This window comes from Phragmites australis, chromosome 4, assembly GCF_958298935.1.
Source record: "Phragmites australis chromosome 4, lpPhrAust1.1, whole genome shotgun sequence".
Classification (NCBI taxonomy): domain Eukaryota; kingdom Viridiplantae; phylum Streptophyta; class Magnoliopsida; order Poales; family Poaceae; genus Phragmites; species Phragmites australis.
The window spans coordinates 45,603,372-45,629,523 of NC_084924.1; the positions used below are offsets into that span (position 1 = coordinate 45,603,372).

The following is a 26,152-nucleotide window of genomic DNA, read 5'->3' on the forward strand; positions in this document are numbered from 1 at the left end:
GGTTACTGAGCGGCTAAAATCGCGATTTTTTTCCCAAATTTCAAATTTTACCAAATAATTTTTGTATGATTTTTTTAATTTTCGACCGGTTATCGCGGTAACTGTGACTTTTCAGTTACCGCCAAAGCTCGGTAACCGAGCTTCGATCGGTAAGTCGAACCCTGGTCAGGACTCCATCTAAGCTGTCTCTTGGCTCCAAAACCGAATTTTTCCCTTCACTTTGAAAGTTTTCTTGTTGGCTCTAAAATTACCCTTCCCTCCAATTAGTTTGGCGCTAGTTTTACTCCCTTCTATCCAGTTGGAGTTAGTTTTACTCTCTTCCCTCCAATTTACTTTCCTTGGTAACTAGTAAGCCAGTGAATGTTGCACTGCGTGGCGCTTGGGGCTTAGGCAGTTTAGACCATTCTTCTGCCTACTTAAACTGCGTGTTCAGATTAAAACGACATGTATTTGTATTCGAAGGGAGTATATTCTACATAAAATAGTTATCAAAGGTATATATCAAGACCATATTATGTCTAAAACGTTAAGTACTTTTAACCGGAGAGTACTAGGTTAATTAATACACGACTAATCAAATCATTCAATTTGATCTCTAACATCACCAAAGAGCCTTATCGTACGTCACTGCCTCGTCAACCTGACTTCCATCTGGTTGATTAATATACAGCTCATCATGATCTGAGTTGCAGTAACCAACACCTACTTGGTTAATTAATACACAACTAATGAAGGTTAGTCAAAAGCAGCCCGACGAGGGCCGGCGAGCACTTGAACGGACGTCGGCCGCGCGAGCGAAACCGACGCCTAGGCCGCTCGAGAAACAAGAACTGCAGCTCAGCGAATATGTGCCTCGAAATCTATGGCGTATTTTGCCGTTGTACTTTCGGCGATGCACAGCCTGGGCCTGACTAGGGATAGGAGTGGGTCGGATCAGGTTGGGTTAGATCCCGTCAGTTTTAGATCTGGTAGGAGAGGTAAGTTTGCTTCATGGATTATTGGGTAAGAACCCAATTCATGTTGGATCCAGGACCGTGACTTAATTTGCATCTGTAGTGCTCCACGGATTCTGATTTTAAGTTGGGTTTAGGATATCCGCTCCTCTATCTTCTCTGTGTAGCTCTTGTGAGGCACTCCTCCCCGGTTCCCCTTGCTCGCGGTCGGCGACCTACATCACCATCAGGTTTTGGGTCTTTTATCGGGTCTTAGGTCCCGTCGAGATCGGGACTCGAGTGATTTTACATCTGGTAAAAATTTAAGAGACAGGTTGAGTTTGATATCTCGAATTTTAGGTAAGATGTACTCTCGTTTTATCCATACCGATCTAACCCGTTGTCATCATAAGTCTGGCTGAAGCAAATAACTGTACTAGATTTTTTTGGACTTGAAGAGCGAGCAGATTCTCTGACCTCATCATCGTACCACTTGGTGGTTCACGCATGGTGCTGCTACCTGACTCCGGTTGGAATTGGAGACATATCAACTGCCTGCCTGCCTTTTCTTCGCGTAATCGGAAGGTATTCTGAGCTAATGGTACAATCAGATGACAGGGTTGATATGCAGAATTAAAGCTTGACTACTAGTATGATTTAGTAACCACTCTTGTCTTTGTTCAGAGCAAGTAGTAGTAGCCTAAATTGATCCAAAGAGGAACGGGTAGATTGATATGGAACATGCATGTAACCTAGCTAGCTTGTCTGTTGTTGCCCACTCTAACTAGTACTAATAAATAATCTAGACTGATACTTGTCGCCTATTGGTGGCAGTGGCTGATTAGTTCTAATAATCTCGTGCTCCTTATATTAACTGGAGCATACCTTGTTTAACCAAGAACAACAAGCGTGCAAAGCACGGGCAGGCGCAAAATGCTCCATCTGGCAACAAGTATTCCTGCCTCCTGTTACCAATGACAGTATAGTATATAGGCAAGTACGGACATGCGTACGTTCAGAAAAGTTTCGAGTGGTCCATGGTTGGTGACTAATAACATCTCAGTTAGTCAAAAAGATGGACAGAATGAAGGACAGATCACTGCTCTTTTTTTTAGTGATTAGTGATGAAAGCAAAAGCACATCTGTCTAATTGAACATCGTTGATAATTAGAGTAGTATAAAATTCGGTATTTCTTGGAAACGGAATGTGGCAAGCTGGTAATTATATCACATCTGCAAGGCCTAACCACACGGCCCTGAGAGCCAAACCGAAAGTCGACACGGCACCGCCTCAGGACACGACCGTGCGTCCCCGCCGTCAGATTCCGCGGGCCCCGCATCCTGGGCCCACGGGATGCATCTCTGCGCACTACAGTCACCGGAATCTCGTACTACTCTCCTGGGGCCCACCCGAAGGGCCTTCTCTCGCATCGCCACGCAGGCGGGGTAGGAAAGAACCCGGTGCGGGAATCCGCGAGGACGGCGACAGCGCCGCCGGGGCCAAGATTCCTGCCGTTGGATCGACCGTTAGGTGGGCACGTGTCGACCCCTGAGGATGGCCGGGGTTTGGACTTTTTTTGACCTCTACTCTAGCGGTACAAGTTATAGTATCTAATGGTACATCTTACACATATACTAACTCACACTTCTAAGATATATGTTAGACCTACGCCTATATACATATCTGTTAAAAAGATTCACGAAACCCTTAGTTCCGCAAACGACGAGCATGCCATTATCCTATCGTCGTCCAAAGACGTTGAAGGTCGATTTGAAATTATTTGAGGGACAAACCTTGGTGAGACACCCAAGAAACATCCTAAGGATCGGATGGATCTGGGCGGGCAGTGTGCCTCATTGGCAACGCAACCACTAGGCTATACACCTGTTCTCATCGGGGTTTAGACTTAGGGGCGTAGATCAATGTCAAGGGAAGGGAGAGACTGCTTGCTAGTGCTGTAGCTTTTTTATTCAGATATATGAATCCGAGTCAGATTTTGACGTAGGTGTCATATTCATATAACACTACTTGCTAGTGCTGTAGCTTTTTCTGATTATTTGTGGCTAATTCTTTTCTCCTGTTTTGGCGCATGAATCGCCACGATAGCTGCTTAGGGACGCGAGAGAGCATCATGTTAATTCTGGAGATTGGAATTCCACTCTCTTCTTTCGATGCTAATCGTGCGCGAACGTTATTGTTTGATGGTTTGATTTGGTTCTTGAGACCACGATTTCAATCATGTTATAGTGTGATTTAATGCATATTCATTTCTGTTAGAGCGCGCAACGGTGCGGTTTTGCGGCTAATTTTCTAACAATCTTATTTTCGTTGTACATTTGTAACCAACTTCCTAATTCGACATCTTAAACAAACACCTGTTTTGATCACAACTCACAAGCTAGCCCGATCACTTTTATAGTATATTTCGCATGACGACGTGCGATAGGATGGTATGCTTAATTTTTTTTTCCAAGAGCTATTTTAATATCTTTTCAAAAACCAATCATTTAGTGTAGCACTCCTTTTGTCTGTTTATGTAAGACATATTTTTATTTGGAAAAATGAAACTTCGTAAATTTTGACTAGCAATTAGTCAAAGTATAGTTATATTTTGAGTAAAAAGTTACATCGATAGATTTATTTTTTAAAGTGCTTTTGATATGATGTTAATTTTGTAGCAATTGATAATAAAAAATTGATGATCAAAATCTACTTTTGAAGACTTTTTCATTTCAAAATCCGTCTTAGGATGGAGGAGTACGTATGTTAATTACCCAAAACTTGCATGGCCCAGCCATATTTTGTTATTAGGGCCAGTCCTGCATGACACAGCCTTCCGTGGGAAGTTGACGTGAGAGATTAACAAAACAGCTCGAATCATTCTTCCCAACCAATGCCAATTCCAGGAAGACTTTTAACGGGATTATTCTAATTTCTAAGAAAAGCCTAGTTCAACCATTTCTCTCCACTTTTCTCTTATCTCATTTCTCTCCATCGACAATGAGAAGGTAGAGGACCTTGAGCCTCCGCGTCATCTGAAGATCCGCCCCTGCACGCTTACGAGCAAGATTTACAAATTCGTTTGAGATCTGAAAATTAGGACCCAACGATTTTCCGTAATTCACGAATATCAAAAAATTCGACAAGAATTCAATCAAATTTACTTGATCAAATTTATAAATCGGAGACAAAATTCGGGTGAATCGACCATTTGTTAACCAACCGCATTTCCCGTATTTCATTTGTGAACGAAAACAACTCAAATTCCATCGAAAACTGTTCAGTTTTATCAAATTTCAGTAAAATTCAAGAAAAATCAAAAAATAACTTAACCTTGTAAAATTGATAACTAATTCATCTGAGCTTAAAATCAAATGAAACAATTTTTTTCCTTGTAATATGATCTACATGATAAAATTATTTATACTCATGAAAAAGTTATATATTTTCTATGAGAAAATATATTTGTTAAACCTAGTTAAATGTATAGTTAATTCTTTGCTAATCCAAAAATTATGAAACTAATTTTTTTAAGTTCATACATGATCCTATGTCTTTTAAAAATACATGATATCATGAAATAATTATTGTAACATGCATGATTGAGTAAATATGTTACAATTAGATTAATTCATAACTATCTCATCACACCTCAAAAATAGTGAAACCACTTTTATTAATTTACCTATACTATGCTTTATGTAGAAAAAATAATAGTAGATATGCAAACTTTAATTACAGTATTGTTTCTTAACATGTTCACTTTATGCCTATAAACTTTGTAAAAATCATGGAGAAATTAATATAACTCTAAATGAAGTGAAACCAATTTCATAGTTCCTCTTAAGGTACACCCTACACAATAAAATATATTTTTATATATAAGCTTTTTCTTAACATGAGTTAATAAATAGGCTACACGCTTCAACCATTTTCTTTTTTTCTTAAACTTTCTCCCTATAAAATATGATGCAAATGATATTATTTTTTATTTCTTTCACAGACAATTTTAGAATTGTCTTTACCATTTTTAGGATTTTTTATATTTTTGAATTTTTTTAAATTCAAATTAGAAAATCGATTGATTTTCGAATTCGGTGCGGATCGAATTAACCGAATATCGTGAATTTCAACCAAATATCGGTGAATTTTGGAACCCTGCTTACGAGTCGAAGCAACCTTGCATGGCCAAAGTTCATCGCGTGTCCAGGTTCAGAGCTCCCCTGGCTCGTGATACGTTTCTTCCAACTCTCGATCGCCTCATGTAATCTGTTGTTCAAGGCAACCGACTCGGTGGCTCAAATAAACTATTCCAATCATTCTATGGAAAACCCGGCCCCCTCCAGAAATGGCCTCTTCTTCCCCTCTCCGGAGCCGCAGCTCGCAAGGCAACGAAAAACACCTCCCCGGTTTCGCCATCGCAATCCCCTGGACCTGCCTGGCCGCGATCCTGCGGATAAGCCAGCCGCGCGCTGCCGCTGCTTCGAGAGAGCGTGCGGCGTCTACGGCTGCAGGTTTCTCTCACCCATCGAATTCGGCGGAAAGGGACCGGAGTTGCTTGCCTTGTCCTCATCTCGTCATTCGGACGACATGGATCATGGCATGTACGCCCTAAACACTTTGATATTTGATCTAGTTTTTGCAAGTTTCGCAGTCGATTGATGAGCGTCCGCTCCACCTGCAATGACCCGACTTTCAACCTCGCACAAGCACAGTACAATCCCGGTTTAGAAACCAGGGGGCAAAACCGTCAATTCAGACCACAAAGTCTCAGATTTTCCTTTCCATACCAAAACCAACCAACACCCAACGCATTTTATTTTCTCATCCTCCTTTTTCGTTCTCTGTCCCTCTCATCCTCCCTCGCCTCACCTCCTTTCTATTTTCCCTTTTATTTCCTATTTTGTCCGTGGATTCCCATGGTCACCACAGTGAAGTCTCGCCGCCCGCCGCATGTATCCTTCCCCATGAGCGGCCGCCGCCACCGCTTTTCGCCGGCGGCGACCACTTCTTTCTTCAGGCCCGCACGCTCCATCTCCTCCTCTACCCGGCAAGTTCCTCTCCAACTCCCCTTCTTGCCTTCTTTGCTTTCTTGCTTCTTGCCATCCTGAGACGAGCATGGAACTGCTGCTTGCCTTCCCCACCCCACCCCTTATCTCTTTTGCTGATTTTTTTTTTCAAGTATGACCCGTGCTTTAGCCGCTCTTAAAACACCAGTCTTTTTCCTAAGTTCTTGTGAATTTTTATCTTGAGGTTTTACTGGGTGCGATGCTGTCCAGTAGCACTTTGCCAGGCCGGCGATCAACTGTGCGTGTTCTTGATTCGTTTGTGATGTTTTGGGTTTCTTGCAGGGGGGCCTTGGTTGCGCTATGTTGCCTGTCCTTGGTCCTTGCTCTCTCCGTGTCGGCGGCGGCGGAGGATTGCGCCGAGGAGAGTGACGGCGACGGTCGCTATCTTGGCTTCCGGGATGCCTGTGCGGACCGGAGCTCCTTCTGCTTCTCGCCCTCGGTGGCTCAGACGCTGCTTGCAAACGAGGATAGCATCAAGGAGACCGATTTGGAGGTCTCAAGGGACTGGGGACCATCTCGGCCATTGGGCTTCCCGATGTCCGGCGGAGGCGTGGTAACTTGCTCTTCAGTTGACACGCTGATCACCCGGGCACGGAATGGGTTGGGGCGCGAGGGCGATGTGAGATACAATGTGCCGTCGTGCCAGGCGCCGCTTGTGCCTGACAATTGGATGCGAGCATCAAGCGGGGTACCGCTGGAGTTGGATGGTGCAGCCGCAGATGTCGACCAGAGTGTCCTTCACAGTTCCTTGTCCATGAATGTTGCAATAAACCCGCCGGTGCTGGATTGGGGTAGGAGTGACTTGTATGCTGCCTCCACAGCAACCTTGACCGTGGTGAATTTGAACAACGACAGCGCCCTGCATCTGTATGAACCATTCAGCACTGACCCCCAGTTCTATGTGTATGGTTATGAGAATCCGGAGCTGCAGCCTGGGGATAATGCATCGGTTACCTTCATTTTCTTGCCAACATCGTTGGGCTCTTCATCAGCGCATTTGGTGTTGCAGACAAATTTTGGGGGTTTTATTATACAGGCTAAGGGCATGGCTGTCAGTTCGCCCTATCAAATACTGCCATTGACAGGGATAGGTGTCGTAATAGGTGGACACCTAGAGAGGAACTTGTCGATATATAACCCTCATGATGATACTCTCTATGTCGAAGAAGTGGCTGTTTGGATGTCTTCATTGGAAAGCACAAGACAATCTTCTCACATAGTTTGTCAGCTAGACCCTTTTGATGGGCCATTAGAGCTAACTTCTTCGAGTAGCAACTGGTATACAGCAAGCAGTCCAGAATTTGGATGGCCAATGATCTATATCAGGCCCAGCGAACAATGGGAGGTGCATCCTTCAAAGAGCAGCACTGTTGTTGAGTTAAAACTGCAAGCTCTTTCTGAAGGCAAGGTGTTTGGTGCTATCTGCTTGAAACTGCGCAATTGCACAGCTGATCCAGTGGATACTATTGTGATACCTATTGAGCTAGAGGTGCATAAGCAAACGTACTACGATTCCAGCGGCTTGGTTGCTGTCACATTTGAGCGGGTATCTTCTTGTGGTGAAAGTGGTTCGATATTTTCGCTTTCTTTACGAAATGATGCATCCAAGTTACTGAGGATTGTAGGTGTTACTGAGGATAATAGAAATGGCCCAGTGATCTTTCAGGTTAAGTACCTGAGTGGATTGATACTCTTCCCTGATACGGTAACAGATATAGCTTTAATAAGACATACTTCAGTTCCAGAGGATATTTCATTTAACAGCTGCAATATAGTGGTCGAAACAAATAGTACCCTTGATAGTTCAATCACCATACCATGTGAAGATTTAGTGCATGCATCTCTTTCCCATACAACCAGTGCTGTTTTTGCTGAATCTGATGGATCATTTACTGGACCATTATATGAAGAAGAGATCTCTGCTAATGCAAGGACAAGATCTTTGAGCAGCATGCTACAGGTAGAAGGCTTGAATAATGTGAAGGTATTATTTGCGTCTTTTTTATGTTGAACTCTTGTTGCTTCAATAGATATGAAATGCTGTTTTATTAGCCGTACCTGTACTAGGAGTTACTTTTGCCCATTGAGGTGCTCAATGCTTCCTTAAGTGACATGTACCTAGTAGTAGTAGCACCTTGCCACACTTCATGCTGTTTCATTGGTTTTATCCACCCCAATACGTTGTAATCTCTTCTTTTTTTTCTTGTCAATCTTACATAATTCATCGCATGTCACTTCCATGTTCCTATGATGTCCTCGTCTTATAGCAAGAAATTGCATGGTGTAGAATTGACTGTTTAAGTGGCTTCTAATGGGTGTGTTAGCTTCACTCATCGATAGTATGCTTCTATTTTGTTAAAGAAAAGATGTTGGATGCCGAGATCATAGTTCCCCTGAGTCATACAGTTATTTCGAAGGACAGAGTCAAGTATATGGATAATTGTGCTCCCTTAGAGAAGATAGTGTTCTTTTCAGCAACCGAGAGATCATTCTAGCTAGCTTGTCTGATGAATCTGCGCTTGATGTTTTAGATAAAATGTTCTGTAGTAACACCTACTTTTTTGGATGCAGTAAACTAGTAAGAGATGATCATGAGATTGATACCTACAACTATACCGAAGCAGAGTACCTTGTTAGTGACCTTTCATGGTCTGAAGAAGAGAATCATAAACATTAGTATATATCGCAGTGGTAATTGGAGTGCTGTTCTAGTAGTTGGCCGCTTTTCGAATTAGAATCCCACTCTGTTCTTGCGCTTAAGTATTGAAGTATATTTGATTGCTTGTCTTGATTGGTCTATACTTATACATATATGCATCTTGATCCTTTTGCTTGGGAATCTGCTCATGTAATTTCATCAAATGATTTGCAGCGAATGATCATGAGAACAGTTAAAGCTGACGACATAATACTTAGACAATGGAGAGCTCATGGAACGAAGGATGGGATTTCTGTTCTCATGGATCATGAACTGATGTTTCCTGTTGTGCAAATTGGATCACAGTTTTCTAAATGGATAACAATCCATAACCCAAGCATGGATCATGCAGCCATGCAGTTGATACTGAACTCTGAGGAAATGATTGACCAGTGCAAAACTGTAAATGATGCATGCGAGTGTGCATTCTCAAGCAGATCTCCAGAGATTGACTCAACAGAGACTAGATTTGGTTTCTCGTTAAGTGATGCAGCAATCACTGAGGCCTATGTTGGTCCTTGGGAGACTGCTTTGCTTGGTCCTGTTGTCTTCCGTCCTTCGAATGGGTGCATGTGGTCGAGCATGGTTTTGATCAGAAACAATCTGTCGGGAGTGGAGATGCTGCCTCTTCGAGCACATGGTGGACGGCAATCTATTGTCCTTTTAGAGGGATCTGAACCTGTTTGGAAGCTAGAGTTTAACCTTGGGTCCCATGTTCAGAATAAATCAACACTGTCCAAGTCAGAGGTCCCAAGCCCTTTGTGCCGTGACCAGTTGTCTAAGGAGATACATGTAAAAAATAGCGGTGACCTTCCTCTTCAAGTGACAAAGGTAAAAATTTCCGGAGCTGATTGTGGTGTGGATGGATTTACTGTGGACAACTGCAAGGGATTTAACTTAGCGCCAAGTGAATCTATAAGAATGCTCATTTCTTTTCAAGCTGATTTCTCTTCAGCTATGGTTCAGAGAGATCTTGAGTTGACCATGAGTACCGGTATCTTTGTAATCCCTATGACTGCAAATATTCCAGTCTGTATGCTTAGCCAGTGCAGAAAATCTTATCTCAGATCCATCCATTGGAAGTGGCTGGTGCTCTTCTTTGGAGCTGTAACCATACTTGTTCTGATCTTTGTACGAAATGTGCCACATTCTTGGTCAGTGGGTTCTCAAGATTATTACACGAAAATTGATGACAGAAAAAGTAGCATGAACAAGACTGTTAAGCCCCCTTTCCTTCAGCACAGCAACAAAAAATCCAGGTAAATTTTGATCAGTGCCAGTCTCTCCCAAGTTCTGTTCCATTTTACATGATCTAAGTTTCTGATTAATTATGGCTTGTTCACAGGTCAATAAGGGAACACAGAAGAGCTGAAGAAGCTCTAACTGAGAAATACCCTGCCAGTGTTCTCGATAGCTCAAAGATGACAAATGACAAGAACAATCCAGATGAACAACTGAATACAACTTCAATTGTATCCGTGTCCCCAGCTAATCCTGTGGAAGACAAGGCGTCAAGAGAAACTCCACAGACTAGTGAAAATCTTACTATCAGGATTTCTCGAGACAGAGGGAAGCGGAGGAAGCGGAAAGTTGGTGGTACAGGACTGGCAGCGAAGTTTGAGGTTTCAAGCAGCCACAGTGGGAATTCAACACCATCTTCACCATTGTCACCAAGTTTAACCCCAAAACAAGGTTGGACTTTTTCTGGGGCACCATCAGAACTGAAGCATGAAAGTAAACTCGAGAGCGGATTTGATGTTGAGGCAACCACAGCATCAACTGGCACTAAACATAAGAAAACTTGGCTGCAAGCTGCTAAAGATCCTCCCACACCTTCAGCCACACCTGGAAACACATTGCCTTCAGCTGCTGTGTTGACCACTGCATGGCGTGCACCATTGTTGGCCACATCGTCCCCGATAGCTCTGCATGCACGTGCTCCTGGCTCAAACTTGATGAAAGATAAAGTTCTGAAGAGAGATGAGGGTGCTGCGCCAATAAAAGAGTTTACATACGACATCTGGGGAGATCATTTCCCTGGAACTCTGCTGGGTAGAGCAAGGGAGGCTGCGCCACGCAAGATGTTTGATGCTTCTGAAGGGGCCTCCTATAGTTTCTTTGCTAGAGAGCCCCAGGCCCTTATGATGAAGCCATCACCTGCACCACCTGTGTCTCGTGGCTGCGGATCACCGACGTCTGATGTAGCATCTGGTTATGGAATAAAATAAGCTGAAAGTTGAAACATTTTGACCCTGGTTTGCCTTTGCGTCCCTGCGTTCTGCCTCTCTTCTAGTAACCATGAGTCGTTATTAGTAATTTGAGAAAGCACAAAACTAAATTAAAAGCAAGAGAAAGGGAAGCAGCTTAAAACTGACTTTTTTTTCTTCACCTATAAAATCAAACACTGAAGGACCAAGTAAAGGGGGAAAACTTTGTTCTACCATATTGTTCTTCTTCATGTTCTTTCCCCTGGCAATGTTAGAGAAAACAAGATCTGATTGCATTTTTGCTCCAGGCGAATGCAATTCAGAGAAACAGTTACGATCCCAGCGCTACCCTTTTTAGTGTTCATATGCTACTTGATGAGCCTCCAGCTAAAGATTCGAAAGTTCCATGTCTCACTTTACTGCCATCGGTAAGACATAAGGGAGAGTATCTTCCTTTATAAAGCAGAAGTGCTTGATGCACTTTGTTGGATGTCTCATTCGCTAATGCCAAAAATGGACCCTTTTTGTAACACGTGCAGATTAGGCAGAAAGCTTGTAGAAATGCCTTATTTGTGGATGCCAAGATCTTGCAACTTTCGTTAGCTTCCATGGTCATTTTTGCTGCCAATTCCACTGTTTCGTTTGTTACATTCCCATCAAAGTTCTTCCTGCTACAAAGAATGATAAAATCCTCTTCCTGAAGGACATTCTGACAGATGTCTGATTTCGTGGAGATCAGAAGGACTGAAGGTTTTTGCAGGAACTCCAAAAATTATGAATTATGATGTATCATCGGGGATTACGAGCACTCAAAAACAGAGGGCAAAACATGGATAGCAGGAACAATCCAGGAGGGAACCCGTTCTTTATTGTCAAGTTGTATAACAAAAGCAGATCACTTACAGAATACACACGTCATCTAGCACTCCATAATGCCTTATTTTGATGCGATGCACTGATTGCCTCTCGACCCAGGAGTTCTGCTCTCCACCTCACAATGGAAAGGGAAGTAATCACCATCACTCTGCTCCAGACAATTCGATTCCATCACTTGGATCCATCACTTAGTTAAAGAGTGGTAACCTGCAATATGGAAGATTCATATGGTTCATGTCATTTCTATGTGCAATTTCAACAGTCACCAGCCTTTTTACATGTAATTTCTGATGGGCATTGGCTTGAGATGAAGAAAGTATTAGATGTACAAGGGCTCTGAACTCACCCGAGCCTGAGCGATGTATCAGAGCTGTCGTCGTCGACTGGTGGGCGCGGATAGGATGCGTTGGTTACGGATTCAGATGACTGCCCTTCCTCGTACACAACTTCTGAATCGTCACCGAGCTGCATCTCCATCCTTGCCATCCGGGTCACCTGCAGCTTCAGATCATGGCTTAAACGGATTTCACTGGAAACAAATGAACAACGGAATGGAACCTCACGCAAAGGAAAGCAGGGACTTTACTTGCTCCTTTAGCCTTGAATTCTCCTCTATCAGTTGGATTCTCTGTTTAAGAGCACAAGTGAATGTCATCAAAAAAAGAAAAACAAGTGAAGCTGTCAAATGAAAGGAAAAGAGGGGGAAATCTGACTAAATGTGATATTAATTTCAGCTACATCTTTCAATAGCATGTGAAGTGCTAAACTCGCTCTGAAGTTTTCCATAAAAAATAATTAAGCTCCAGCTCTAGCCTAGGTCTAGTGCAGTAACTGAAGCTTAGCTGAAGCTCAGGCTTGGCCAAACAAGATTGTAAAGAGAGTTATACTCGCCTTTCTTTCCAGACAGCTTATCTCGTCGAGGATTTTTTGGCTCTGCAATTTGGAAAGGAAAAAAAATAAGGTATGCAACCTATCAAGACCATTGGGCAGACATGGATTGTAGAATTATTATTATTAGGTTGACAGTCGGTGCTGTCACGTATCACGTACCTTAGTTTTGAGTACAGAGCCCAGGCCGGACTCGAGGCTCTTCTCTAGCTCTTGCAGCTGCTGGAAGCTCAGCCTCTGGAGCTCCTCTCCTCTCATCTGCCTGTAGGAAATGATAAAATGGCTGTAATTTAAACAATAATGTAATACTATTAAGCAGGGTCTTGTCTCCAAAAGACTAGCAGCTGCCTGTAGATTGTAGGAAAGATAGGCACCTGAGCTTAAGGCTCGCTTCGGCAAGCTTCTCCCTTAGTCTCGCACAAGTGCTGTCCTCCGCCTAAACATATGCCAGCAACCAAAAGTTGTTAGTATACCAACGTCATAGTCGTTGCTTTTGTCTTGCAATCTGCAGCAAATGAAGGCAACTGCAATGTAAGTTTAACTTAGTTCAGCTCACATGTGACGACTGCAGCTGGGAAGGCGCTTCTGATTTCTGCAGTGTCTTGGAATGGGAGTCGTACCGATCAATGATCTGCTTCATGCTTCAGCAAAATGAAAAAAATAAATAAATCAGACTATAGTTTGAAGATCAATCAATGTCTTCACCTAACCTTCTCATCAAGCTTCTATCAAAATACTAATCACTCCGGTCATAAAAGAGTGTCAATCACTACGCGAAAAAAAGTACATGCGTGACGGATAATAACCCTCGTGGAGTTCCCGTACCTATCACCATAAACACGTTACTGATGAGTCGTCATAAGTAACGGGTCTGTATGTGATCATTGGTGGCGGGTCACAACTTGATATGTCACCAATTAATATCATAGGTCACGAGTTGTAACAATAACCCGTTACTTATGACTGATGAACGTGTTTCACATTTTTTAAACATGAAAAAAGTTTTAAAAAATTATTTTTTCCACCTAAGAGCCACCCTAATATAGGGTCCATCGCATATGCCCAATCCACATTATTTTCAAACATATTTCGGTCTTTGCATTTCATGAGACTCGAACCCGCGACCAAGACCTCGCGTGCGACTCCCTTACCACTTCAGATATCACGTACTTATGATAGAAACATGTTATGTTATCCTTTCAACCTTCGTTGTCAAAGGTCATAGATGACAGATCACAGTTATGACCTGTCAACAATGATGTTTTTCCCGAAATGTTAACCCATAGTGCTTTCAGTAAAAAGAGTATAATTTTGTATACGGACTCTAATTTTGACATTTTTTTACTCTACGGACGTCTATATAAAAATTTACATCTGTTTCTCCCCCACTTTATCGGGTTTGAAGAATTTTTTGACACTAAAAACGACTTGAAAGATTGAGTTCTCGCCACTAGAAGTTTCTGCACCGTTTTTGAAACACGCATTTATGTCCATAACCGTGACCCTTTACATCAAACTTGAGAAAAATTGTACAACAATTCATATTCTAGTGCTGCTAAGGTGAGAAAATAAAAAAAATTAGTATATTTTTCTCTATTCATTAGGGGTATATATAGGAATATGAGTATATGTTTGTACTACTATACATATATACACACACATGGAATAAACCAGGAGTACATGCACTTTCACACCACATGAAATGATAACTCTATATATTGATCAAGTCATTAGTAACGACTTATAATTTGACCTGTTACTACGGACTGACTAGAAGGATCCATCACTGATGACTGGTTAGGATGACCCGTCACTGATGAGTTAGCCATTAATAACAGGTTAAGTTATAACCTATCACCAATGACTGGCTATAAAGACCCGTCACCTATGAGTCATAATAAGTGACAGGTCACAACTGCGACCCATGACTTTCATCATCAGTGACGGATCATGTTACGATCCATCATTCATTTCACATCTTTATTGTCTATTTTTCACATAATGAATGTAGACATCGACACAACCATCAATACACTACTTTGGTCACTAATTGCTAGTATAAAATATATGCAAAATATAGCAAAATCGTAATATTCAAAAACTACTTTTCAAGTCGAATATAATTATACCGTTTCCAAAAGTTTAATCAAAATATTTAAAAAGGTACTAATGGTCAAAATTTAAATGCTTTGACTCACTTCACACAACCTAAAACAACACTCTTATGTCCGGAGGGAGTGGTGATCTCAACAACTATATTGTTTTTTCTGGAAAACGAGATAAGGAAACTGGTGCTTCTTGGGGAAATCAGTTTATTTATACATGCCAAAGAACCGGTAGTATCATATTGTTGTGTCACCATCGGTATTTCATGCATGGACCAGGGGACTTGGTTCAGGCCTACTTACAGGGCAACAAGAAGGCCTGATAACTTCAGTGCGAAGATAAGAAGACGTGCATCGAAATTGTGTTTAATGTCAAAGTTAAATAAGACTTAATTACCTGCTGAAATATTATGCAACTGCAAGGTTCAGCATGCACATGCATTAATTTTCATTAACAGTAGGTGTTTCTAAGGTTTGCCTTGAGAAAAAAAAAAACACATGGATACACACACACGTATGCTTCTAAGGGTAATATACTTTGTTGGGACTTTGTGCTTCTCCAAGGCCCACCACATAACATTCCGCGGTATCTTATCGTAGGCCTTCTCTAAGTCAATGAACACCATATGCAAGTCCTTCTTTTGCTCCCTGTATCTCTCCATAAGTTGTCGTACCAAGAAGATAGCTTCCATGGTCGACCTCCCAGGCATGAAACCAAACTGATTTTTGGTCACGCTTGTCATTCTTCGTAAGCGGTGTTCAATGACTCTCTCCCATAGCTTCATCGTATGGCTCATCAGCTTAATCCCACGGTAATTAGTACAACTTTGAATATCCCCTTTATTCTTGAAGATTGGTACTAATATACTCCGCCTCCATTCTTCGGACATCTTGTTTGCCCAAAAAATGAGGTTGAAAAGCTTAGTTAGCCATACAATTGCTATGTCTCCAAGGCATCTCCACACCTCAATAGGGATACCATCAGGGCCCATTGCCTTGCCTCCTTTCATCTTTTTTAAAACCTCATTGACCTCAGACTTCTGAATCCTTCATACAAAACGCCTGTTGGCATCATCAAAGGAGTCGTCCAGCTCAATGGAAGAGCTCTCACCTTCTCCATTGAACAGCTGGTCGAAGTACTCTTGCCATCTATTCTTAATCTCATCTTCCTTCACCAGAAGTCGATCTGTCCCATCCTTGATGCATTTGACTTGGTTGACATCCCTCGTCTTCCTCTCACGGATCTTGGCCATCTTATAGATGTCTCTTTCCCCTTCATTCGTGTTTAACCGCTGGTAGAGGTCCTCATACGCCCGACCTCTTGCTTCACTCACTGCTCGCTTTGCGGTCTTCTTCGTCACCTTGTACTTCTCTACGTTGTCAACACTCCTGTCCAAGTGTAGGCATGCATTTCTGTGGAAGAAAAACGGACGTACTAGTAGTAGATTTTTTTTACCCTTTTCAACTACTACTACTGGAGTACGGAGTACTCTATTTGTGCTACGTACCACTACTGTCTGAAAATTAACTTAGTTACACAGAATAATCCTAGTTATTAGTAGTACTTTTAATCTTGACATACATACACCCCCCCCCCAAGTTTATGCATTTCTTCTTTTGCCTAAGTATGTGATAATTGACCCCTACAACCTCAATGGTAGTCATCATGCTAGTTTGGATTAGCTCCTCTTTTTCCGCGTAAAATCAATTCAGCACACTTTTAGTCTTGGTAGCCATTATGCTAAGTATAGATACGGCTAATTGCTGCCGTGACTTGCAGACTATACACGGTACATACTCCCTCCGTTCATTTTAGATGTCGTTTTAATCATCAAAACACAAAACAAGGTGACAATTAATTCTTCTTTTTCCGCGTAACTCTTCTTTGACATATCTATCACTCCTAATTGCTCACACTTCCTATTAATAGCACCCAATCCACCACTCGTTCACTCTCCAACTTACAATGGTTTTTAATAGCAGCTCTTTAGGACAACACTACCTAGAAAGCCTAAAACAACATCTATTTAAGAACCAAACAACTTTATAAAACATCTACAGTATTTCAGAACAGAGAGAGTAGTTGCGTGCCTGCTAGAGTTAGAAATCATGATTATCTTACTATTGTATTCCATGCACCGACTAATTCATCTAAAACACTAAGCTGGTGAAAAAGGTAGGCAATAGACTTAAATTTCAACACTTACGATTACATATGAATTATATATTTTACTCGATACACCTTCAGCCCTAAGACTTCGAATAGAAGTGGGCCGCATTTCTATAATCACATTGCACATTCATGACCATAACTCAAGATTGTTTTACTCTACGCTTCTCATACTGCGGTGAGACCACTTCACCCAAAAGTCTTAGCTCATGAGGAAATGTGGACACACAATACATCAACATTTACTATTGTGTATGTCAATTGGATGGTTTAATTAACTGAAAACACATTTTTTCAACAGTAACTACTGTGTATAAATTGGATACTTTACTCAATGGAAAACACAGTTTCCAGCCTCTGCATCAACAAAGATGTTTTAATTTGAGTACAAGTCCAGATTAACCATCCATGTCGCTATTGTATAAATTACATGCAGCTTGCATTCGACATTTTCATATATGCACATGCCAAAAATCACATATTCTAGCTCTATCTTGTTCTATATATCAATGGAAAGATATGAACAAAATTACCCTTAGAAGTTAAAACCAATATTCACTTTACAAACCTACGTGGACAAGTAAAATGAGGTATGAGAACCGAGCTATCAAGTGATAGCTTGGTTCGCAGAATTAAGGAAGTTCACGTGAACATTCATTTCCTGGTAAGCCTAGAGAATATATACATGGAAATATAGAGCCGACCACCTGGAAAGCACTTTCTAGTTAAGATGTCCCAATTTGGAGGCACAATGAGAAGTCAAAAGAAATGTAAACGTGCTAGAAAAAGAGCTATAGAAGAGGTTTGGAAATCCAAGCAACTTGTAGAAAGGAGAAAAGATTGTAGATCAGAGCGAAGACCTGTGACATGTACCTTTTCTTATGAGATCTGTTTTTACTAGTCACATTGCTAAAAGAAAACCCTCCATCTGTCTAGTCCCTTCCACATATTTTAAGTTTTTCTTAGAACGACATATTTCAAGTTTTAACAGAAGAAAAGTGGCAAAAAGAAAAAAATTACTGTAATCAAAACAAAGAGCATATCCTATAAATATTTACGAAAGATAACAAACCTGATTCCATCACATAGAAACATGAAAACTGGATAAGCAATAAGATATGATCAAATCAAAGTAATTGGTCAACATAACCTTATACATAACACTGAGTTTTTGGGCAGACTACTGATTTTATCTGAAATAAAACATTGGTTTTACAATTGAACATAACTACAGTGAACTCCCTGTTACGTACAAAGTGAAAATGAATTGTTTTCGTCATCTATAGATAGCAAATGCTACTAAATTAAATTTTCACACGTACCCTTCGAGCAAATGTGGAACGAAATCCGATGCACAAGTTCCTTCTGATTGGATTGGTCAGTCTTTTTACCCTAGCCATCCTGACAAATCATGTCAGGCACAAGCAACTAGGAGCCTCCAACAATCCACTGCGTGCCATAAAAGACTAGGAGCCTGTTTGCTTTGTTATCAAAATTTTCCTACTTTGCCTTTCAAAAGTTTGGCATTATCAAATTCTGGTCACCAGGCCAAACTTTGGTAAGGAAATGAACTAGCATTGCAAGAGTAAACGGAATCTTACCAGTTTGGTGACAAACCAAATGCTAGCCAAATTTGGTCAACGCTATCAAATTTTGGTAAGGTAAGCATTGGCAAAGGTTGGCTACAAACCAAACACACCCTAGACTAATTTATCTATGCCATGCATTTTCGTTGGAGGAAAAAATAAATATCCTTGTAATTTTTTTCCCTTTCCAACTAGTATTATTATATAGGAGTATATATATCAATATCAATTGGTATAAATCATATGTCTGAAAACTTCTGCTTAGTTACACTGAATGCTGCTAACCAACACTTTGAGCGTTACCATGCATACTTGCAAAAATTATAGTACATTTCTTGCTGTGCCCAAAATATTTTTCCCCTGATACTCTTTCTTTGCCCAAAATCTGTGCATGCAACACACAACATGCAAGTATGTGAGAATTGACTCCTGCAACCTCCAGAGTGGATTAATTAACTGCATTTTTTTGGTATCGCAACATTGCATGAAATTCATAACATAACACTGCAATTTAATTGGTACTGTGTTAAGATAGTTACGGCTATTGCTGCTGTGACTTGCAGAGACTACACATAGCTGTGCACCTGCTAGAGTTAGTAGCTGAGATTATCTTACTGTTACGTTGCGTACACCAAAAGGACAAGCTGATAAGAAAATGTGGCATAGACTTATTCTTCAACACTAACAATTCTATATGAATAGGATATTTCTTTCAATACCCTCAGCCCTAAGACTTCGAATAGAAGTAGGCTTCAACGGCAATGACGACGCCCAAAGAAAGACACTGTGAGCTAAACGGCCTTTTCATCTACACCATGTGGAACATCTGGAAGGAACACAATCGCCGTATATTCCAAATTTTGTCAAGACAACCGGATGAGCTGGTTCATATCATTTTGGAGGATATAAATAGGAGGAGAAATGCCCTATTCCTTTCATAGTTATATGTTGTTTTTCCATTACTTTTTTGGGGCTGTTTAGGGTGCAAATGATAACTATCTGAGCCACCTGGACATCCACCCAGGTAGGACGGCCACGTTGTAAAAAAAAAACATTTCTGCTCCTTTCTTAATATGAAAACGGCAGAACTACTGCCTGTTTCCGTAAAAAAAAAGCAGGCTTCAGGAAACTCAAGATCACTTGACTCTGCTAATATCATATTGAAATCGCTTCACCTAAAAGCCTAAATGATAAGGGTAAGCAATACACTTATATATCAATATTTACTATGTGTATATAAATTGGATATTTTACTCAATAACACTACTGTATATAAAGTGGATATATAACTCAATTCAAAACGCAAGTTTCCAACCTTATCATCAGCAAAGATGTTTTAAATTTGATAACAAGCCCAAAATTAATCAATTATTCAGTTATGCCGTTTTGTATAAATTACATGCAATTTATATTCCATCATTTTCATGCATGCCCAAAATCATGTACATGTGCTATTGCTCTCTCGCTCTCTATTTTAATGGAGAAATATGGATAAAATTAACCTGCCTACACTACCACATAAAGGTTGATCATTGTTGGTTCCAAAACCCCATCATTGCCAGTTTTGGAACCAGTGGTCTTTACTCGACAGTGAAAATTGTAACTATCACTACCAGGTCTAGAACTGATAGTGATAGGTGTTCAGTGGAGAAAATAAAGAAACGAGCTGAGTTGGCTCGACTGCCACCACCGTTAGCGCGCTCTGCCGCCACTGTCGTGCCACAGCTCGCCTTGCTCCGCCCTACATAAGAAAACATGACAACACGAAGGCCGCCGTCACAGCACGTAGCATGAAGGTCCACCGTCCTTCTTTACGTTGACCATGAGCCGCCCTTGGAGCCGCCGCCCTCGGACCCGTCGGCTACCAGGGCCGCCGCTCCCCGGCACGCTCCGCACCCATGGACCCGTGGCCCTAGCGTCGGTGCGCCGCCCCACGGACCTCTCGCCGCTGCTGCCCAAGGTGGCGACGGACTGCGGCAAGGAGGTGGACCAGGCAACCGCCCTACCGTGCTGGAGGAGGGCATCGCCATCATCATGCAGGAGGAGGGCCCACAGCAGGGATCCTCCCTGTTGTGCCTCGTCTTCCGTTGCCGTGGTGAGCCGGTGGGCACAATAGTGGCCTGGGCCAGCTCCAAGGAGCCCACCTTGGCTACGGCTAGCATGGATCTCCGACCCTAGAGAGATCCATGGCTGGATCCGCCAGATCAAGGGGCGGAGTTTGCTAGTGGGGAAGCTAGGAGGAGGTCGATGGAGAGAGAGAGAGAGAGAGAGAGAGGCTGGTGAGGGGAGAGAGAGGCCAGTGAGCAAGGCTGGGAGGATAAGGTCGGTGAGTGCGGGCGTGAAGAGATAAGGGAGAGAGAAAGAGAGATCGAGCCGGTGCGTGTGAGCATGAAGAGATAAGGGACCATAGAAAGAGAGAGGAGCTGAACCTGAGCCACGAGCTAAAATCAGAGTTTATTAAAATTTCAAGTCCGCTGATATTCAATGCCAGATTGTAACACAAACCGGCACTGATACTCAGTTTTAGTGTCGGTTCTAACGGCTCAATCACTGTTCGGGCATGGCCTGGTTGAGAACTGACAATGATATATTTTTAGTAACGGTTTTTGCACAACTAGCACTGATGAGTCGCTATTTATGACATGTTTTGTAGTAATGCTAGAAGTTAAAAGCTTACAAACTTACATGGCCAAGTTGGGAATGGGACATTTTTCTTTTTTGAGGGCTATAAATAATCAGTTAAGGAAGGTCAATGAACATTTCAAGGTAATTCTTGATAAGCCTAGAATACATGGAAATAGCATACTAGCTAGAAAGCACTTTCTAGGTAGGATGTCCTAAATTTGGTACCACAATGAGAAGTCAAAAGAAATGTAAACGTGCTAGAACAAAACTATATATAGAGGAGATAGGGAAATCCGAGCAATTTGTAGAAAGGTGGAGAAAAAAGATTTAGGACCCATTTGGTAGGGATCTAGATTCTCCTAAAAAGCATTTTGATTCTGTATTCCCCTTGAAACAGGAGAAACACCTCCGAGGCCCAATCGGAAACGTTTTTTCTCCAACGGCGTTTGTTACAAATTCTCCTGGAACAGCCGAGAAACGCTCCGTATTGAGGCATTCAAATGGCCCTTGGTTGTAGATCAGAATGAAGACCCGTGACATGTACTATTTCTCAAGATAATCTGTTTCTAATTTACTGGTCACACTGCCAAACGAAACATAAAGCCCTCCATCTGTCCAATCTGCTCCACGTGTTTTAAAGTTTTAACAGAGAAGAACAGTAGTGAAATGAAAAAAAAAATCAAAGACCATATCCTATAGGGATATATTATATTTACCAAAGATAAAAAATAGACCCGTTTCCATCACATCAAAACATGAAAAGTAAATAAGCAACTGTATCATCAAAGTAATGGATCAATATAACCTTAAACTTTAAAAAAAAAAGTGAGCAGAGTCCGTACTGACTATGCACATCGGGGACTAAAAAAACACATATATCAACATATTTGATTTATTGGGCAGCAACAAAGCAGTGGTATCAACGAACATTCTGTAAAAAGAGCTATTTCTTTTTTTTTCATAGAATAGGATAGAAACTCCAAGCGAGCACATGAAAACCTCTGCAAAATGAAAAATAATAGCAGCCCCAAATTAAATAACTGATCGATCTAGAAACCTTAATACTTCGCGGGGTAAACGAGTAGTCAAACAATCAAACATGTCGCCGATTGACAACGAGGAAAAGGAAGTTGAGCGTGAACAAGCAAGCAAGAACTTTCTCATTTGATGTAGAAGGAACAAGGAAGAGTTTTCTCCTTCGATCTAGAGAAAACAAGCAAGAACAGTATAAATTAAATGTCTATAATCCATCAGACCATCTGGAAGATTTAAGAACGACCTGCACTGCAAGAATGCAATCAAAAACCGACCAGCATCAATCATCAAACCTACAATAAACGGCATGCCGTACACAAGCTTGGTCCTAGAAAAGAGAACGCGGCTCAGCCGGATACTTGAGTTGGAAGACAAGAATCCCTGATCTCAAGAAATACAAATCAGGTTTCTAGGTATGGAATTAATTAAGATGCCTAATTAAAAGTATCGAACCTGAAATTAGGGCATTCGGTACCAAGATGCAGCATAATATATCAATCTAAGCCCTAGAGCAGCAGGAAGAACAAAACAAGTAATCCGGAGTCCAAACCGATCGATCAAACCAAGAACAATTGCAGGGGCGGATCACCAGACGGCGGCCGTCGCATCGAGCGAGAGGGGCCGGGGTAGGTGTATATATGTAGCACAGAATAGATACCTGGAGCTGGCGAAGTGGAAGAGCTTGCCGGTGGCGGAGAAGACGACGAGTCCGACCTCGGCGTCGCAGAGGATGGAGAGCTCCTGGGCCTTCTTGAACAGCCCCCGCCGCCGCTTGGAGAACGTCACCTGCCTCGCCGCCAGGTTGTCGATCCTCCGTATCGCTATGCGCTCCCTCTTCCCCGCCATCGCTTCCCGGCCCTCCACCCACCGCTGGAGCAATCAACAACCACCACAACAACAAGGAGCGCAAGAAGAGAGATGAAGCGCATGCACATATTTTGATCGACTAGAAGAAAAGGAACCCTAGCTGCCGGGCCCGGGAAGGCACAGCCACGGCAGTAGCTTACAAGTGTAGATCTGCGGCGTGTGTCGGGAGCAGTCAAGCCATGGTAGCTCGGAGTATATTTTAGTAGTTCCTCTCTGCGCAAAGGACGACCAGTGAGCAACTGGCTACTAATTATCGAACAGACGCATAAACTATCCAATGGCGATGAGAGTGGGGGGCGAGGGTGATGAGGACGGCCGCGTTGGCGCAGCAGAAGCTAGCCTAGCCTAGCCAGCCAGCAGTCCAGCACTGCAGCAGTAGCCAGTAGGGCAGCAGCGCCGTACGCGGAAGCAGAACGTTTTGTGGCAAAGCTTGGCGCCGCGCGCAGGCCGATGGAGCCAAGTGTCCGCCAGGAGGTGGTCAGGGGTGAGTGACCCCCTACCCTACCCTCCGCGCCATTGGTCCGCGCGTCCCCTCCCTCGCCCCTGCTGACTGCTGTTGCTTGCTATCCATGCTATCTGGAATCTGGTCCTGGAATTGGAAGGTCACCGTATACGTCCCACTGTTACTGTTACTGTACGTTGCCTCTGCGTCTTCTTTTTTTGGTGCGGTGGTACGAACGACTCGGTATCCATTTTTAACTCCCCTCCGAAGATACTGTTTCGGGGTGATTTTCTCGGGAGGGAGGAAGGAATGGGATAAGACCGATGGATGTTTACCGCTGGGGAGGAGGACTCTCGAGTGTTTAGCTGGATTAGCTGGAAAGGGGAAGCTCGATATGGATCGCTTAAGCTTTAATTTTTCCAAAGTGGACCTCGTGCGTTGTAGGAACGATTTTTTAATAATATTATTTTATTAAAAAATCGTAAAACTAATAGTCAAATTTACTAAATTACAATACTTGTCACTTGTTGGCATGCAAAATGGATGAAGGGCACTTGTTAGGGGCTGTCCGCTTATCTGTGGTGCCAATGAGACATATCGGCAAGATATATGGTTGTCGGGATCGGTGATATCTGACAAGCATGTCGACATTTCACATGTCAACAATCTTATCGGCAAACAGCGTGTCGATAGGTTGCCCTTTCTTTTCTTTTTTTTTATTGATATATTTTTTAATTTGGGTAGAATCATTCGTGCAACATCCTATAGAAGAACTTAAAGTCTTTCGAAAATGAACATCAACTATGACTACGAGGTAATAAGACGTGCGGATGTTGAATGATCCAAAATGTTTGGATATCCAAAATGTTTGGATAGTAGTCCAAACAGCATCACATAGTGATTTATTTATTTTCCTTAATTTTGGTTCAATGTAATTTTACTGACATTTCTTTGCTGAGTTAATGTAAAATTATGTGAGTAATTTTTCTAGTGAAGTAACGTTAGGAAGATACAAAATATAAATTTTTGAACAAATAATACTACAATGTCATCGCGAATAGACTTTTCAGTGCTACCCCTAATAGGCTGGTGCAGTATAGACAATAGGCTTTTCAGTGCTGCCACATCTATCCACTACCGTCGGGACTTCTTGTATATAAAAAGAAACCTAATCGATTCTCTACTCACACATCTCTTGACCTTTAATTGAATCGAAGCAATGGCGTCACCTCATCCTCTCGATGGCCCATCGATCCACTGCCTCTGCACCCCTATTTAGACATATACGGTAAAGATTACTATGGAAACCATTATGCTCTTCCTTGCTTCGGTCGTCATGTCGGTATGGAGATGACGTTGTAGTCCAAGTTTATGAGCATTTCGTTAACACAGGCTCTAGATTCTTCCATTGTCCACATTTCAGAATATGAACAAATAATACTCACTTTCTTTCCTATTTTCGCAACACCGTTTACTTATCTCAGATATTACTTTTTGCAGACGGATGATTATAGTTTCCAATATAGAATTGACATGTGGATAGAACCACACATTCAAGAATGCATCCAATATGGATCATTTTTAGGCGGCTTCGTGAAGTCTTGTACTGCCCACCACCCAAGCAACTTCTCGGTCTAAGTATTTTCTGCGACTTCCTTACGGTAGTATGGTAACAGAAAATACCCTAACTCTATGTTGCCATTCGCACAATAAGCTAGTACACAAGAGCAAGGCAAATGCATAAGTGCTGGCTTGTTGTATGTGTACTCACACTTGTTGTCCGCTAGTCACAACCTGTATTCCATTATAATTTCTTGCCTTCCGATACCCAGTCTGCCCTTATCACGCAACATCACCTTAAAGACGTGCTGATGGTTACCAACAATATGAACTCTGTGGGACTTGCCCTTCCCACTCTTCTCTTCCATATAAGGTGTTATCTTTTTCGTGTGCACCCTTTGCGGATTACCCATATGTAATTACCATTGCTTTGAACATGTAAGCTCCTAGAGCTTCCACCGCCATCCGGTTTCTCGATGTCTACGAATCAGAGCCTTCACCGTCAACTGCTGATATACCGAACTAAGTTACAACAGATTATACAGCCAACCTAATACTTGGGCTCATCACAACTCTCCCAGACTATTAATTATGTGTCTATATACTGAAAGTTACTCAAATCTACCCTACTGCTACAATGCATAACATATCCAGTGTCCTAGAAAATCCTAAAACCTACTACAATTGACATCCCTGATTCAATATACAATATTAATATTCCGTCAGCTAAATTTACTCTAATTAACTTACAAATTATACTAAAATAACTATAAGACACTAAAAATATTGTGTCCAACTACCTAAATATTCCAACCGACAAATTCAATTTTAAACATGCCACATTTTCCTATATAAGGTGTTATCTTTTTCGTGATGGTACATGCTTGAAGCATGGTTGTTACTTGTCTTTCACCTTCATCTTTTTGCAAAAGAGAATATCTATATGGTCTTTGAGTTGATTGATGGTGTATTAGGCAACAAATTGATGCTATGATCAAATTTCCTGTGAGGGGGTAAAGAGGTAGGTTCTGCAAATACAACTGCATAAGTAGTTAATAACTCCTTGATGGATGCTGGAACACCACCGATCA

General features: G+C 41.9%; 2 protein-coding genes across 2 annotated transcripts; one reads left to right on the forward strand and one right to left on the reverse strand.

Moving 5' to 3' along the window:
* The first annotated feature begins 5,538 nt into the window (after positions 1-5,538).
* LOC133916800 (uncharacterized) lies at positions 5,539-10,944 on the forward strand. The gene is made up of 4 exons (XM_062360646.1): positions 5,539-5,983; positions 6,285-7,986; positions 8,875-9,959; positions 10,046-10,944. Exons 1-4 carry the CDS (start codon positions 5,595-5,597, stop codon positions 10,926-10,928), a joined length of 4,059 nt encoding a protein of 1,352 aa, XP_062216630.1. The 5' UTR covers positions 5,539-5,594; the 3' UTR covers positions 10,929-10,944.
* Positions 10,945-11,741: 797 nt separating this feature from the next.
* On the reverse strand, positions 11,742-23,587 carry LOC133916801 (MADS-box transcription factor 47-like). The gene is made up of 9 exons (XM_062360647.1): positions 23,200-23,587; positions 22,851-23,062; positions 13,228-13,312; positions 13,046-13,107; positions 12,834-12,933; positions 12,675-12,716; positions 12,370-12,411; positions 12,130-12,278; positions 11,742-11,990 (listed from the first exon to the last, which is right to left on the reverse strand). The coding sequence occupies exons 2-9, from the start codon at positions 23,036-23,038 to the stop codon at positions 11,972-11,974; spliced, it is 687 nt and encodes a 228-aa protein (XP_062216631.1). The 5' UTR covers positions 23,039-23,062; positions 23,200-23,587; the 3' UTR covers positions 11,742-11,971.
* Positions 23,588-26,152: the final 2,565 nt, after the last annotated feature.